We start from the raw sequence: 13442 nt of genomic DNA on the forward strand, positions 1-13442 counted from the left end.
GGGGTGTATTTTCCATTAGTTTGTCATAAACATCTAGTAAAATAGTAACATATTGAGCAGACAGGAGTGTGGTGTTCAATGTAGAGATGAGATCACACATCCACACTCAACACTGTGAGTCTGTTATTGTTTTTGTGGTTGTCAGACCTGAGCTCAGAATAGGCAGTAACTGTTTAGGTGCGCTGTAGATGTGAAAGCCAACCAGCGAGACTACGTGAGATATTAATACACAGCTCATGGAAATTGTGCTGTGGGCAGTGTGAGGTGTCAAACTGAACGGCTGGGACAGCGCTGCGGCTTCACATCCTGTGACAGCTGGTCTAAGCTGTTAACCCTGTTTATAAACCATCTGTGTTAAATACCTGTTCCACTGAGAGAAGAAAAAAAGACTTTCCAGTGAATGTTTAATAAAAATATTAATATTGATGGAAGGTTATCTGTTCCTGTGTCTAAATAAGTATGAAACTGTATACAATTATAAAGAGCTTTGTTTTATATATACACATTTGTATTTTAAATATATTCACACACCCATTTCAAACAATGTTATTCAGTGATTATTTTATACATATTGTTTATTTCTTATCAATTACCAATAGTTTAAATTAATTACTGATTCAGTCTAGATTAAACTAACTGTGGCTAACTGAGATGTGTAATCTTTAGAATGCCTGTCTATAGCTCATATAGGGGCGATCAATCACAGCCACTGGGGCCACGTGCGTCTCTCTCTTTAGGAGACAGACCCCCTGATACACAGTCAAGATGTTAAACTGATTTAATGTATCACAAACAATGTATCTAAACAATTGCATAAAACAACTACTACAAAAATTGAATATTTCATACAATTCAGTCCAGGACCCACCCATTGATGGCTGTATTTGAATTAACCTTGCCTCCTGACACACATACAGAAAGCTCTGTGCAGAAAACAACCACGATTAGTACAAAACATTGACAGGAAATATGTGTTATATATATAAACTAAATATCCACATAGCTGGTCTTTCTTCAAAACTGACAAATTAATCAGAAGGAAGGTGTTTTAGATGAGTGACACATTTATTATATTGGGAAGTTATTTAATTTGATTAAAAAAAAGGTAAATGCTTTAAATATTTAACAATTATTTGTATTAACAATACAAATATATATTTATATTTTTTCTTAATGTTTATGTAGTCTTTGATTTGTATACTATTTAATATTTGGAAACAGCATATTTTGCATCATGATAATATAAAATAATATACTTTATTTAGATTTAATGCAAAACTAATAATCTGCGAAATCATTATTCTTATTGAAAGCTCTCTAAATAAAAAGCTCTCAAGATTCCAGATCACTGCAGGCTTTTGTAAACCTTGGAGTGTCTGAAGAAGCTTTCCTTGTGTTTGTTTGTCTTTCTTTGGTTAGTTTATTTAATTGTTATTATAATTATAATGTTTTGCTCCTGAAGAGAATCTGGAGTGTGAAGAACATAGTTATTTTATTTTTTCTGTACTTTAAAAGTGTTGAATAAAAAGCCTGTCAGCTCACCTGAACATTGTGTCCTGCTCTCCCTGTTATAGCAGTTGAGGTGAAAAAAGTGAAGATATTCAGCTTAACAATTTGAAATGTGAATGTAAATGTGAAAAGACATTCATATTGAGACATAACATATATTTTATTTGTATTGCTGGTTTATGTAATTGAAGTTAATGTAATAACACATTAAGATTTTGGACCAGAGAGCAACATTGCTGTTCACCCTGACGTACATCCCTGTCCTTCTGTCTGCAGTGCAGATACAGACACACAGAGTATTAAGGCTGGCCGTGGCTGACATCAGAGTAAATGACCGCCATGTCGTCCACCCTGCTGTGTTTCTGTCGGTTCCTTCGAGTTCGAGCAGACAGATCCAGGGCGGCGTACTGGACTCCATCCTCTCCTGAGCCCTAGGATACAACAGGACCACATCACTGCAGCACAGCATCACTGCCACACTGACACATACCTGACCCTGACCAGAATCGTAACACAATTCAGTTCTACCAATTACCTTCATAAAGTCACAGGTCTATTGTGTTCACTGCTGAATTCTGTCAATTGATTATGAGATTATATAAGACTTATATGAGAAACAAAAAATATTGAAATAAAATAAAAACAAAGGAACACAGATGTTTACCTTGTCGCTGTCAGTGTTGATTTTCAGGGGAACAACACCATCTGTAACCAATCCACACATTAGAGTCGCTGCCTTCATTACGACTCACACAGCATTTTCTACACACTGTGCATAGAGGGGTCAACTGGGTATTATAAGTCAAATCTATATTAATTGTTGGAGGAATAGATTGTGGGTGTTGGTGTAAAAGGAGTATTGTGAAAATTGTGTGTAGGTACCGCTACACACACAGTTTAAGAAGGAAATGTCAAACCCACTGTATTTAAAATTAAGTGCTGAGAATCACAAGAATGATACAAGTTATGGTATGCCAGTATTTCTGATAAGCTTGTTCAGTGTCTGCACAGTTTTATATTTAACCATTAATGCTTCTAAATTCTGATGAATATCTGCCTTTTATTGTCTTTGAAAGCAAATCTGAGACTTCAAGAAGCTCTCAGTATGTTCATAGATTTGTACATGCAATACTGACCTTTTCTTTTCTTAAAATAAAATACAGCAATTCCACTCGATACCACGGCCGTTGCTAATGATGCTATTAGCCCACAGAGGTAAACCTCCACATCTAAGACCAGAGATCAATGTCAGAACTTCTAAATTAATTCATTAATACATCAGACAAAACAAGATATATTGGATGAATTGGACATTACAGAACATTTGTGAAGGCATAACATTTCAAACAAAATCTTTGAAAGAATGAACTTGTTACATTGTATTCTGTGCAAGCACTAATAATTTAGTTTTACAATGAGACACACAGACAACACAACTCTGGTTAGTAAATCATGTCAAGATTCATATCAGCAGAGAAAAGTCAGAAACTGTGTTTATAGTTACACTTATAAAGTTGTGATGATATCTTACAGCATTACTGTATCATAGACAAATACTTTATTTTGATTACATAAATGCAAAGGAAATAACATGACCAGTCCTACACATATGATAAACTAAAATTAGATTAAATCATTTTTACCTCTTCTGCAGTTGCAGTTGTGGCTACAGTTAGTTTGGGTGTGGTTTCTATTATCTGGAAACAATGCATATTACCATTGAATTATGCATCACATATCAGTAGTACTGATGTCTACTTTTCGAACTAATTAAAGTTATTGTCTTTTTGAAATTCTCAGTTTTTACTTGATTTTAGTACTTGATTCAAGTTTGGATTAATGATTTAGAATGTAATCTTAGACTTCTGTAATCTTAATAAGAGTGTTTTAACAATGGTGATAATATATTAGATGATCTTACGTACTTGTGAATTTCTGATATTTTCCATTATTGGAAGAGCTCAGTGACTGACCTTTGAAGTGAAGCTGTGTCCCGTTGCCAAACACAGCGTGTCTCTGCTGGCTGCAGTAGTAAGTAGCTGAATCTTCCTCAGTGGCATTGACAATGATTAAAACTGAAGTCCCATTATCTTTAGAAACAGTAAACTTTGTTCTCCTAAACCCATTGTAGTAAGTGGGAGGCAGAGTGGAGATGCTTGAATACTGCAGGATGGCCCGTGGAGACTGACCAGGCTTGTGTCGGTACCAGGTCACCTCAGAGGCAGACAGATCACACGGCACCGTCTCACTGAGCCCCACACTGACCGGCACACCTGGAAAACACACCAACTCCTGCCTTTTGTCTCTTTTTCTAAAGCAATTATGCAGTGAAACTTTATGATTAACTACACAACAATTCTCTCTTTCTAACCAAATCTCTAACTATACCACCAAAACAACAACATTAATAATTATGAAATGCACAAATTACACATTTTGTATTATATTATTTTTTAAATTAAATGCATCATTAAATATTATTTACCAGTTAGATAGACTGCGCAGGTTAGGATTAGTGTAAGCATCGTGACCGGCTGCTTTACTGTCCTGACTCTCTCTGTGAGGTACAGACTGATCTGCCTCTGTCTTCAGGAGGCAGTATTGATGGACACGCTGAGCACATGGTGACCTTTTCATTATAGTGCTGGTTTATCAATAGTACCCGGGAACACAGACTCGTCAAGTCTGTAATGCCATATAAAACAGGACAGGATATATCAGATCATACACTGACACATATTCTGATTATACAATGTAAATACATATTTATTATTTAAATATCTGATGACTAAAGAAACTGTAATTCCTCAGTATGTGTATTAAGAAACTTTCAGAATGTCCTGTGAGTAGTAATATAGGGCACTGTTTAAGGGGGGTTAAGGGGGGATTTGACCTTTTGACCTTGAACTTGAGTTGAACTAGGGGGAGGGGGCCTTCCTAGGGGGGAGGGGGTGCTTGTACAGAATAACGTCACAGAATAATTACCATATTGATGGGTGGAGTTGACAGGGCCCCGAAGGAATGTGCAGGGTGGTGGGGGTCTTAAACTGTTTTTCAAACCTTCCAAAAGATTTGTCTTTAAGCCAGACTGATTCTTTAGTAAAATAGCTATTTTTCTCTATACGTATGAAGCTCCAAAAGAGCGCTCTGTATACCCTTCAGATTCTTTAGAAAACATAGATATTTTTCCCTACGCGAGTGAAGCTCCAAAAGAGCTCTATTAAAGCCCTCCCGATTCTTTAGTAACATAGATACTTCTACTTAAGCGAGATCCGCGAGGCTGTCTCTTCAACAGGGCCAAAGGGGTTATCTCTTTGAAATGGACAATGGTTATGTCGGCCTGGAGCTTTTTGAGCAAGTGGGGGTGGCGAGGAGATGTCTACGTCTTTAGTAACCTCGGATCGGTGAAGAATTTGTATATTTGGGGGCGGAGTTAAGAACATAAGAACATAAGAAAGTTTACAAACGAGAGGAGGCCATTCGACCCATCGTTCTTGTTTGGTGTTCATTAATATCTAAGTGATCCAAGGATCCTATCCAGTCTATTTTTTAAATGTTCCCAAACTTTCAGCTTCTACCACATCACTGGGTAGTTTACTCCAGATTGTGACTACTCTCTGTGTGAAGAAGTGTCTCCTGTTTTCCGTTTTGAATGCCTCGAAGCCCAATTTCCATTTGTGTCCCCGGGTGCGTGTGTCCCTGCTGATCTGGAAAAGCTCTTCTGGTTTGATGTGGTCGATGCCTTTCATGATTTTGAAGACTTGGATCAAGTCCCCACGTAGTCTCCTCTGTTCCAGGGTGAAAAGGTTCAGGTCCTCAGTCTCTCAGCAGGACTTTCCCTTCAGACCTGGAATAAGTCTGGTTGCTCTCCTCTGAACTGCCTCTAGAGCAGCGATATCCTTCTTGAAGTGTGGAGCCCAGAACTGCACACAGTATCCAGATGATCTCTAACTAGTGCATTGTACAGTCTGAACATCACTTCCCTTGTTCTCAATTCTACACTTTTGACAATATACCCTAGCATCCTGTTTACCTTTTTAATTGCTTCCCCACATTGCTTGGATGGAGAAAGTGAGGAGTCCACGTAGACTCCTAGGTCTTTCTCATGCGTTACTTAATCTAGTTCTATTCCTCCCATAGTGTAATTATAGTGGATATTTTTGTTACCTGCATGTAATACCTTGCACTTGTGCCCATTGAATTTCATCTGTCAGGTGTCGGCCCACACCTGAATATTATCTAAGTCCCTTTGAATAGCCTGTGCTGCTGAGATTGTATCTGCAGAGCCACCTATTTTAGTACCATCTGCAAATTTGACAGCAAAGGCCCTAGTACTGATCCCTGTGGATCTCCACTAACAACCTCACTCCAGTTAGAAGCGACTCCTGTAATCGACACCCTCCGTTTCCTATACATCAACCAGTTCATAATCTACTTACATTACCCTGAATGCCTACAGCTTCCAATTTGAGGATCAGTCTTTGGTGTGGAACCTTATAAAAAGCTTTTGGAAATCTAAGTATATCATATCATATGCTTTCACGTGATCTACAGCTGCAGTTGCATGTTCAAAAAAATTTAATAAATTTAGTAAGACATGATCTGCCTCGTCTAAACCCATGTTGACTATCTTCAAGAATATGGTTTTCATTGAGATGCTCCTCTATCTTCTGTCTAATCATTTTTTCCAACATTTTACCGGTGATGCAGGTGAGACTGATTGGTCTGTAATTTCCTGGCTCAGTTTTGTCCCCTTTCTTGTTGATAGGTATGACATTTGTTTTAGTACCTCCTCCTCATTTATCCTGATCTCTCTTAGGGTTTGACTGGACTGATCATGGACTGGACTGGCATGTCATCTGTTTTTTAATTTGTAAAAACCTCTGTGAAATACTCATTTAGAACATTTGCCACATTTCTTTCATTTTCTAAGAATCTTCCATTTTTAGCTTTAACCTTTTTTATAAATAATATTTTATTACAGTGGATATATGCAAGGCCCTCTTCCTTGGTATAACGCAAGGTGGCGTAGTTAGCTTATTTTTTATGCTGTTATGGCAAAGTGACAAGCAGTGTTAAAAATACCAAAATGAGTAATTATATTTACTCGTTGAATTACATTGTTAGATGCATTTTCCTCGCTACAGGGGTTGTCAGGTAATTGGCAAAAGTGTTTTACTTAACTTGTACTGTGGGAGACAACAGACAGCAGTGCAAATGGGAGGATTGTCTTCATATCTGAAAATGAATTGAACCAGGAAGCACAGATAAGGGCAGGTGGAGAGAAAGATGCTTAATTCACTGACCCAGCTGTGGAGTCTGAGACAACTGACACATTTCAAATACCCAAAATTACCTCTGTCTCCTTTGGTGGTCTGACTCCACCAGCCCCTCAATTAGGGAAATGATCCAGAAAGTGACTAATCTTTTCACTCATCTGATCATTGTGCCCAGTTTGTCACCAAAGTATGATGCTGGTATGGTGTTAATTTTTATCATTTAATGGTCGTTTTTGTAATCAAATTAAAATAAAAGTTAATTAATTAATCCCCCTTGATTTATAAAAAAACATCTGAAAGAGGCCCCTACAGTCTACATCTTCTGCCCCTCATCCCACACTCCCCTGCAGCCCTGTTCCTGCTCTGATTAAATCTGCACAATTTTCAGTACAAGCTGGGCTGGGTAGACATCTGAATCTTTAGATTTTCCTGTCAGGGTACAGTTACTGTGAGTGATGGTTATGGTTTCAATGACCTGAAAGTCCTCTGGTGTGGGCTGGACAGCTCTGACTTCCTGTTAAACTGTAGATAAAGGTATAACTTCTTTATCTGAGATAGATGCTGTCAAAGATGCAACAATTCCTCATTGTTGTTTATGTGTTGTGTAAGTGATTTAATGTGTTTGTTTATTTTGTTTTTTGTATGATATCCATCAAAATATAAGATATTACATCATAATCATAAAATGTATAAGTCACCCTGAATAAGGGTCTCTGTTAATGAATAAATAAATACATACATACATACATAAATAATAATAATAATAATCATCATCATCATCATCATCATTCTTGGTATGTATTATAAAGATTTTCAGTCTACTTAATATACTTAACTAGTTGATTTGCAGTAGTTTATAATCTGTCAGTGTTGCTTTGAGACATTTAGATTTCGAAGGCTCTTCTAAACTTTTTGTAAATCACACTTTAACTTTCTTTCAGGTGCCTTTGATGTGTCGGTCAGTGTGGGGCTCAGTGAGACGGTGCCGTGTGATCTGTCTGCCTCTGAGGTGACCTGGTACCGACACAAGCCTGGTCAGTCTCCACGGGCCATCCTGCAGTATTCACGCAGCTCTGCTCTGCCTCCCACTTACTACAATGGGTTTGAGGACACAAAATTCAGGGCTTCCATGGAAGGTGGATCTCCAGTTTTAATGATTGTTAATGTCACTGAGGCAGACTCAGGAACGTACTACTGTGCCATGAAGGAGAGTGGAGAGCTGGTGTTTGGGAACGGAGCCCTGCTGAACTTCACAGGTCTGTAAATTCGGCTCAATAATTTAATTGTGCTGAACAAATCTTTCTGATCAGCACGTTCGCACATTATATTCAGTAAATATGACGCATTACTTAAAGAGTAGATTGATTTAATTACATGGATTTTCTGAACTTAATATCTTAAAGATTCAAGGGAGCACTGTGAAAGGAAGGCAGCTGATGATGGTACTAGAGGTATGAATCATTAAAGGTCCACCACCTTTCTATAAGCATTTAGCTTATTATTTACTCTGACTGACTTATATTCTCTGCTGTTTGATTTGATATTGTAAAGGTTTTGGGGGTTCGGGCCATGATGGGGACTTGAACCCCAATCCCCTGTGCCACAGCGCAGCGAACTTACCACATTACTAAAATGCCCATGCCTCTTAGCAAGGCTTGAGATCACTACACTATCCTCTGGCACGCCTTGTAGGCCTATTAAACAAGGCTTATAAAATCAAACAGTAGTGAATATTTCACACATCACAAATACTGTGCATTTTATTTATCAAGTAAATAAATGTATATTTAAGGTGTCCCTATTTTTTAGATTTGTTTTTCACTTGTTCTTCTCACAGGTGGATGGGAGTTTAATCTTATCGTTATTTCAGTCATTCTTGCTGTGATTGTACTGTTGACTTATGTTGGCATTGTGTGGTACTGCTGCAAAACAAAAGGTGGGTATTCACTCGGGAAAACAGGAACATGTTGGGCACAGCACAATGGGAAATGCTGCACACTCCACTGCCTCACTCCTTAGATTTTCTTTTGACAGTGTAGATTCAGACCATTTCACACAAACGGATAAGAGATTTTTTTTTGTTAATTAAGAAACTGAATGCAATGTATTAACTGTGAAAAGCAAGCTTTTGTCTTCCCATATCTTTAAGTTCAAAGACTTTTATAATTACAAGAAATGGTTCCACAGCTAGTATAGTGACCCTGAAATCTACAACTCAAAATGTATGTTAAAAATAATTTGAAGATTCAGAAATATTCCACTTTATAATGGAAATGGTTTCTTAATTGGAATCTGATGTCCTTGATGTACTGGCAGTTAGTAAGAAAAATGTAAATGTCAAAAAATATATATTTATATATGTGTAAATATAATAATCATTAGAACATTTGTCAAGACTTACAAGACAGAGGAAGTAATTCAGCAATTAAAGGGGGTAACACAAAGGATAGAAAGTAAAACACAATGGAAACATAATTCACATGCTAGATAAACATGGACTTCAACCTTTACCACAATTTTGAATTTCAAGTCTTAGTTTAAGAAAAGATACAGACTCAAAACTCCCAAAAAACGTCTGGATTCATGTATTGATTTAAATTAATTAAAAATTGTTTCTCAAGACATATCAAGTACTTGAGAACAAAACCACAAGCATGTTTAGGTCCATCAGCCTTCATTTCTGTAACTTCTCTGTTGAATTCAAGCTTTTATACATATTAATAAATATATAAAACAGAGCTAAATTGGAGTTAAGGAATTGACTGGGGAGAGCAGTCAAGGCAAGACCAGTTAATCTTGTTTGTTTGAAAAACAAACCAATTAGCCACCACCCACCTCCCTGAGAGAAACTCTATACTTACTGTAGGGTTTCTTCACACAGGAAAGAGCAGTTGAAGGTGTAGATTGGTGTTAACTATTAACTCAAGCCTTTTTCTATTTGTGACAGCAAAACTTTAATGGTGTTGTTTCATATTCATTCTACACCAGCCATATTCAAAGTATAATATTGTGAAGAAATGTATGTATAACACTGTTTGTTATAATATTGTTTAGTCAATCTTTATTATTATACCTAATTTTGTTTTAAACAAAATAGTAATTTATATATTTTTCCACATACAGGGTTGAGGAAGGCCCAGACAGCACAAGTAAGTCAGATGTATTTTGCACCGCACTGCAAATGCTTCAGAGCCTTTGCCGGTTATAGCGAGGGGGGGGGGGGGGTTATTTATTAATTATTATTTATGAGGGAGGAGGTGAAAAGAAAAGTTGTAAGTATTATAAAGTGACAAATAACTAATAAACAATTGCTCATGAGTAAATGTTTTACCAGCTTTTCGAAAATTGGTCTAGTATTTTTAGGTGGTCAGGCCTTTTTCATACATGATATAGACCTACCTTCAATTAATAATCTATTAAGTTTAATTTACACTTTATGTAGTCGATGCGGTCTGAGTTCCATTGCCAGTCTTTTGGTGTAGATAATTCGCTACTCTGTTGGGTAGACTGCATGAGCGACAGTGTATAAAATCTGATTGGGGGTTCAGTACAGTCACAGGTCACAGTGTATAGTACAGTCTATATGCTTTCCCCTCCAATCCGTTCTCTTAGAAGGATATGTGCAAGAATTGTCCAAGTGTATGTATGTGGGGGAACCAACATAGGCAGCAGGCAGGCAGCTCACTGAATATGGTATGATGTTGTGTGTGCAAACACTGTATACAGTCTGTAGTGTCAGTGTCTGACATGAGTAACAGCTATTTGACCAAACATCTAGTTTATCTTCCTCATGTAGCACTGTTCACTGTGCTGGTTTTCATTTTTGACCTTCCTGGTCTATCTCTCTCTGGAAGTCTGTAAGACTGCACATCTGTACATGTTTCCCCTCCGTGGACTTTGATAGTTGTAAAACTGCAATTCTCCACTGAAAGACTGTCACTTCTGGTTCCAGTGCTGCATTGGCAGAAATAGACAGCAACAGATTACTTTAAAGTACCTTTGGACTATTCGAACTAGAGTATATTAACCTACTAGATTGCACAATTTAAATTGAGAAATCTCAAGTCTTTGAACCCAGGCTTTGTAGTTTGTGATTTGACTGCACAGGAAGGTTTCAGTTCATTCTTCTCATCTGTGACTCTAATACTCTTCTGCTGGTGAAGGTATTCATGTAACAATGCTTCTTTCATCCCCATCAGAGAGACAGGACGACACCACAGGCTGAGAGCGACTATGAGGTACTCCGGCTTTGTATTCACATATTAATATTAATTAAATATTTTCTCTTCCTTAAACATGTATTATATGTTATAATAGAATCACACTGTTTTCAGGACCTGATGCACGGGGACAAGGCAGTGTACAATGTATGCAGGACAAAGACACATTCAAAGAAAAGAGAGAACCGAAATGTGTATGGATGAATTCATTCTTCAAAAATAAGTTGAACACATTGGAGAACTATTACCATTTAAGGTGCACAATACTATTTGAACAATCCTATGTATTTAGAAAAATAACATACTGTATTAAACAATAAGATTCATAGAGTATTATACATATATTAACAGCAGAATCAATATTTAACCTGGTCTTTAGTTTTACATTTCCCACATGCTGTCATAACTTTCAGCAATAAATATATTAAAAATAGTAAGATGAACAATTAGGATACAATAGGGTTATAACAATTTAATAAGGTTATCCTTTGTTGTAAAAGTTATTTATGTGTGTGTATTGAAATAAATTACTTACCTTAACACAAATATAATTTTTTATACTAAATTATAAACCCCATGTATATTTACGTCATAATAATCTAAAAAGCAAGTAAATATGTCTGTTTTACAATAGAAAATCCTTGAAGAATGTCACGTTCATAACATTTTCTGTAATATTATTTATCAATGTATTTGACACAGGATGAGGTGATTCAGTTACTGGTACATAAATCAGGCATTAAAAATCACTTTTCAACCAATCAATTTTTCATCGTGCTACTTTTAAAATCATGCTGATAATGTTTCCCTGTTGACAGTCTGGGTCTCTGTAAGCCACTTCACACTAACAACTGTTATAAATGCTGGCACTGGCAGCATTTTTAAACATTGTAGATGTGTGGAAAACCCTCACAACCTTTAAAATATTGTAACGGACCTTTGTTACAGGGGGCTACAAATTAATACAATAAGTAGCGTTCTGCTGCCACCACCTTTTTTCACCCGGCAGGTCTGGAATAAACTAAGAATTAAAGGAGAAGAGGGGGGTCACAAAGAACACCAGATACATAAAATCATACTAAATGTTTATTATCTCGGAAAAATTAAATATTAAAATCAAAGCCAAGTATTCGGACTGGTGCAAAGATCTCAACCTCAGGAAGGAGTAAACACAATCACCCAAGTACCTTCCCAAATCAAGAAAACATTTAATCAGATGTCATCCAACAGATGCATAAAACCAATACAATAATCCCCATATAAACAATCAATATGAACACAAATCAAGCAAGATAAATCAAATAAAGCCACAACAAATCAATATAAAAGAATCAACCCCCACCACAATCTGGATGTGTCTGCTCCTTCCTGATCGGCGCACAGCTCGACACCTGTCTATCACTCGATGGAGCTTTAAAATAAACAATACAAATAAACAATTAAGAAGATAAAATGTTCTAGATACTCTTCAATAATTTAAAAGAAAGGGGGATGCTTCCCTCGCATCTACCCTTTGTTAGTGTCTTGAAGTTATTTAACTTCAATCAGTAAGAATGATAAAGCAGTTCACTCTCCCGAGTGGGCAATATCTTCTGTGTCTAATTCCACAGCAACTCTCAATCAATATTTATGGGATACAACTGTAGAGGTGTCTTCAGGTTATGATTATTATGATTATTATTATTATTATGATTATTATGATTATTATTATTATTATTATTATTATTATTATTATTATTATTATTATTAAGCAGACACCCTTATCCAGAGCAACTTATAAGTTGATACAGTACAATGATACAGTACAGTTCAAAGCATAATATAAATACAAGTTCCAAATGATATTAAAGTATATAGGAAAATATAGGAAAATATACAGTAAACACAAAATATAAGTCCTAGATTGTATTAATTAATAAGTGCAAACAAGATGTGAAGTGATAGTTAACTGCTAAGGGAAAGGGGGCATGGGGGAAATCAAAATAATGAGTACTAGCAATGCAAAAGCAAGAAGTATGAGGAGATGTTATACAAGTGGAATTTTACTGGAGAAATGAGCCACACAGTGGAATATGGCCATTTGTAGACACCTACAAAAGCTGTATGGCAACAGCTTTATGTCACCAGGCCTGTCTGATTCTGCTGTAGAAAATGCATTTTCTTTACAGCCCCAAAATTATTTTAGTTTATCAACTGTAAGCTTGTAACAAAGTATTGGTGCAATAATTAAATTACAGGATGGTGTTATTTGTATCAATGTTTTACTGTCGGTATGAGCAATGTCCATTCTGCATTAACCACACAGCTCTGACATGCAGCTCGGTTAATTGTGACTCGGACTCTCTGCTGCTCTGGTTTTGAGTCCTATGTGGTTATTGACTTGCATGCTTTTTTAGTCACAGCAGTGTGGTTTATCGCACATCTTTCATATTAA

At 36.6% G+C, this 13442-nt stretch overlaps 1 long non-coding RNA gene and 1 gene segment (V, D, J or C); one reads left to right on the plus strand and one right to left on the minus strand.

The window, feature by feature from the left end:
• Positions 1–1720: 1720 nt before the first annotated feature.
• Positions 1721–2740, minus strand: LOC136751765 (uncharacterized). Its single transcript, XR_010817062.1, has 3 exons — positions 2646–2740; positions 2174–2214; positions 1721–1940 (listed from the first exon to the last, which is right to left on the minus strand). It is a non-coding gene; the product is annotated as an uncharacterized LOC136751765 (long non-coding RNA).
• Positions 2741–7353: 4613 nt separating this feature from the next.
• LOC136751766 (Ig kappa chain V-II region 2S1.3-like) lies at positions 7354–12666 on the plus strand. The segment is given in 7 exon segments: positions 7354–7392; positions 7730–8044; positions 8192–8239; positions 8626–8724; positions 9912–9937; positions 10988–11026; positions 11106–12666. Coding segments are annotated over 7 exon segments (585 nt in total).
• Positions 12667–13442: the final 776 nt, after the last annotated feature.

The sequence above is a fragment of the Amia ocellicauda genome, chromosome 6 (assembly GCF_036373705.1).
Source record: "Amia ocellicauda isolate fAmiCal2 chromosome 6, fAmiCal2.hap1, whole genome shotgun sequence".
Classification (NCBI taxonomy): domain Eukaryota; kingdom Metazoa; phylum Chordata; class Actinopteri; order Amiiformes; family Amiidae; genus Amia; species Amia ocellicauda.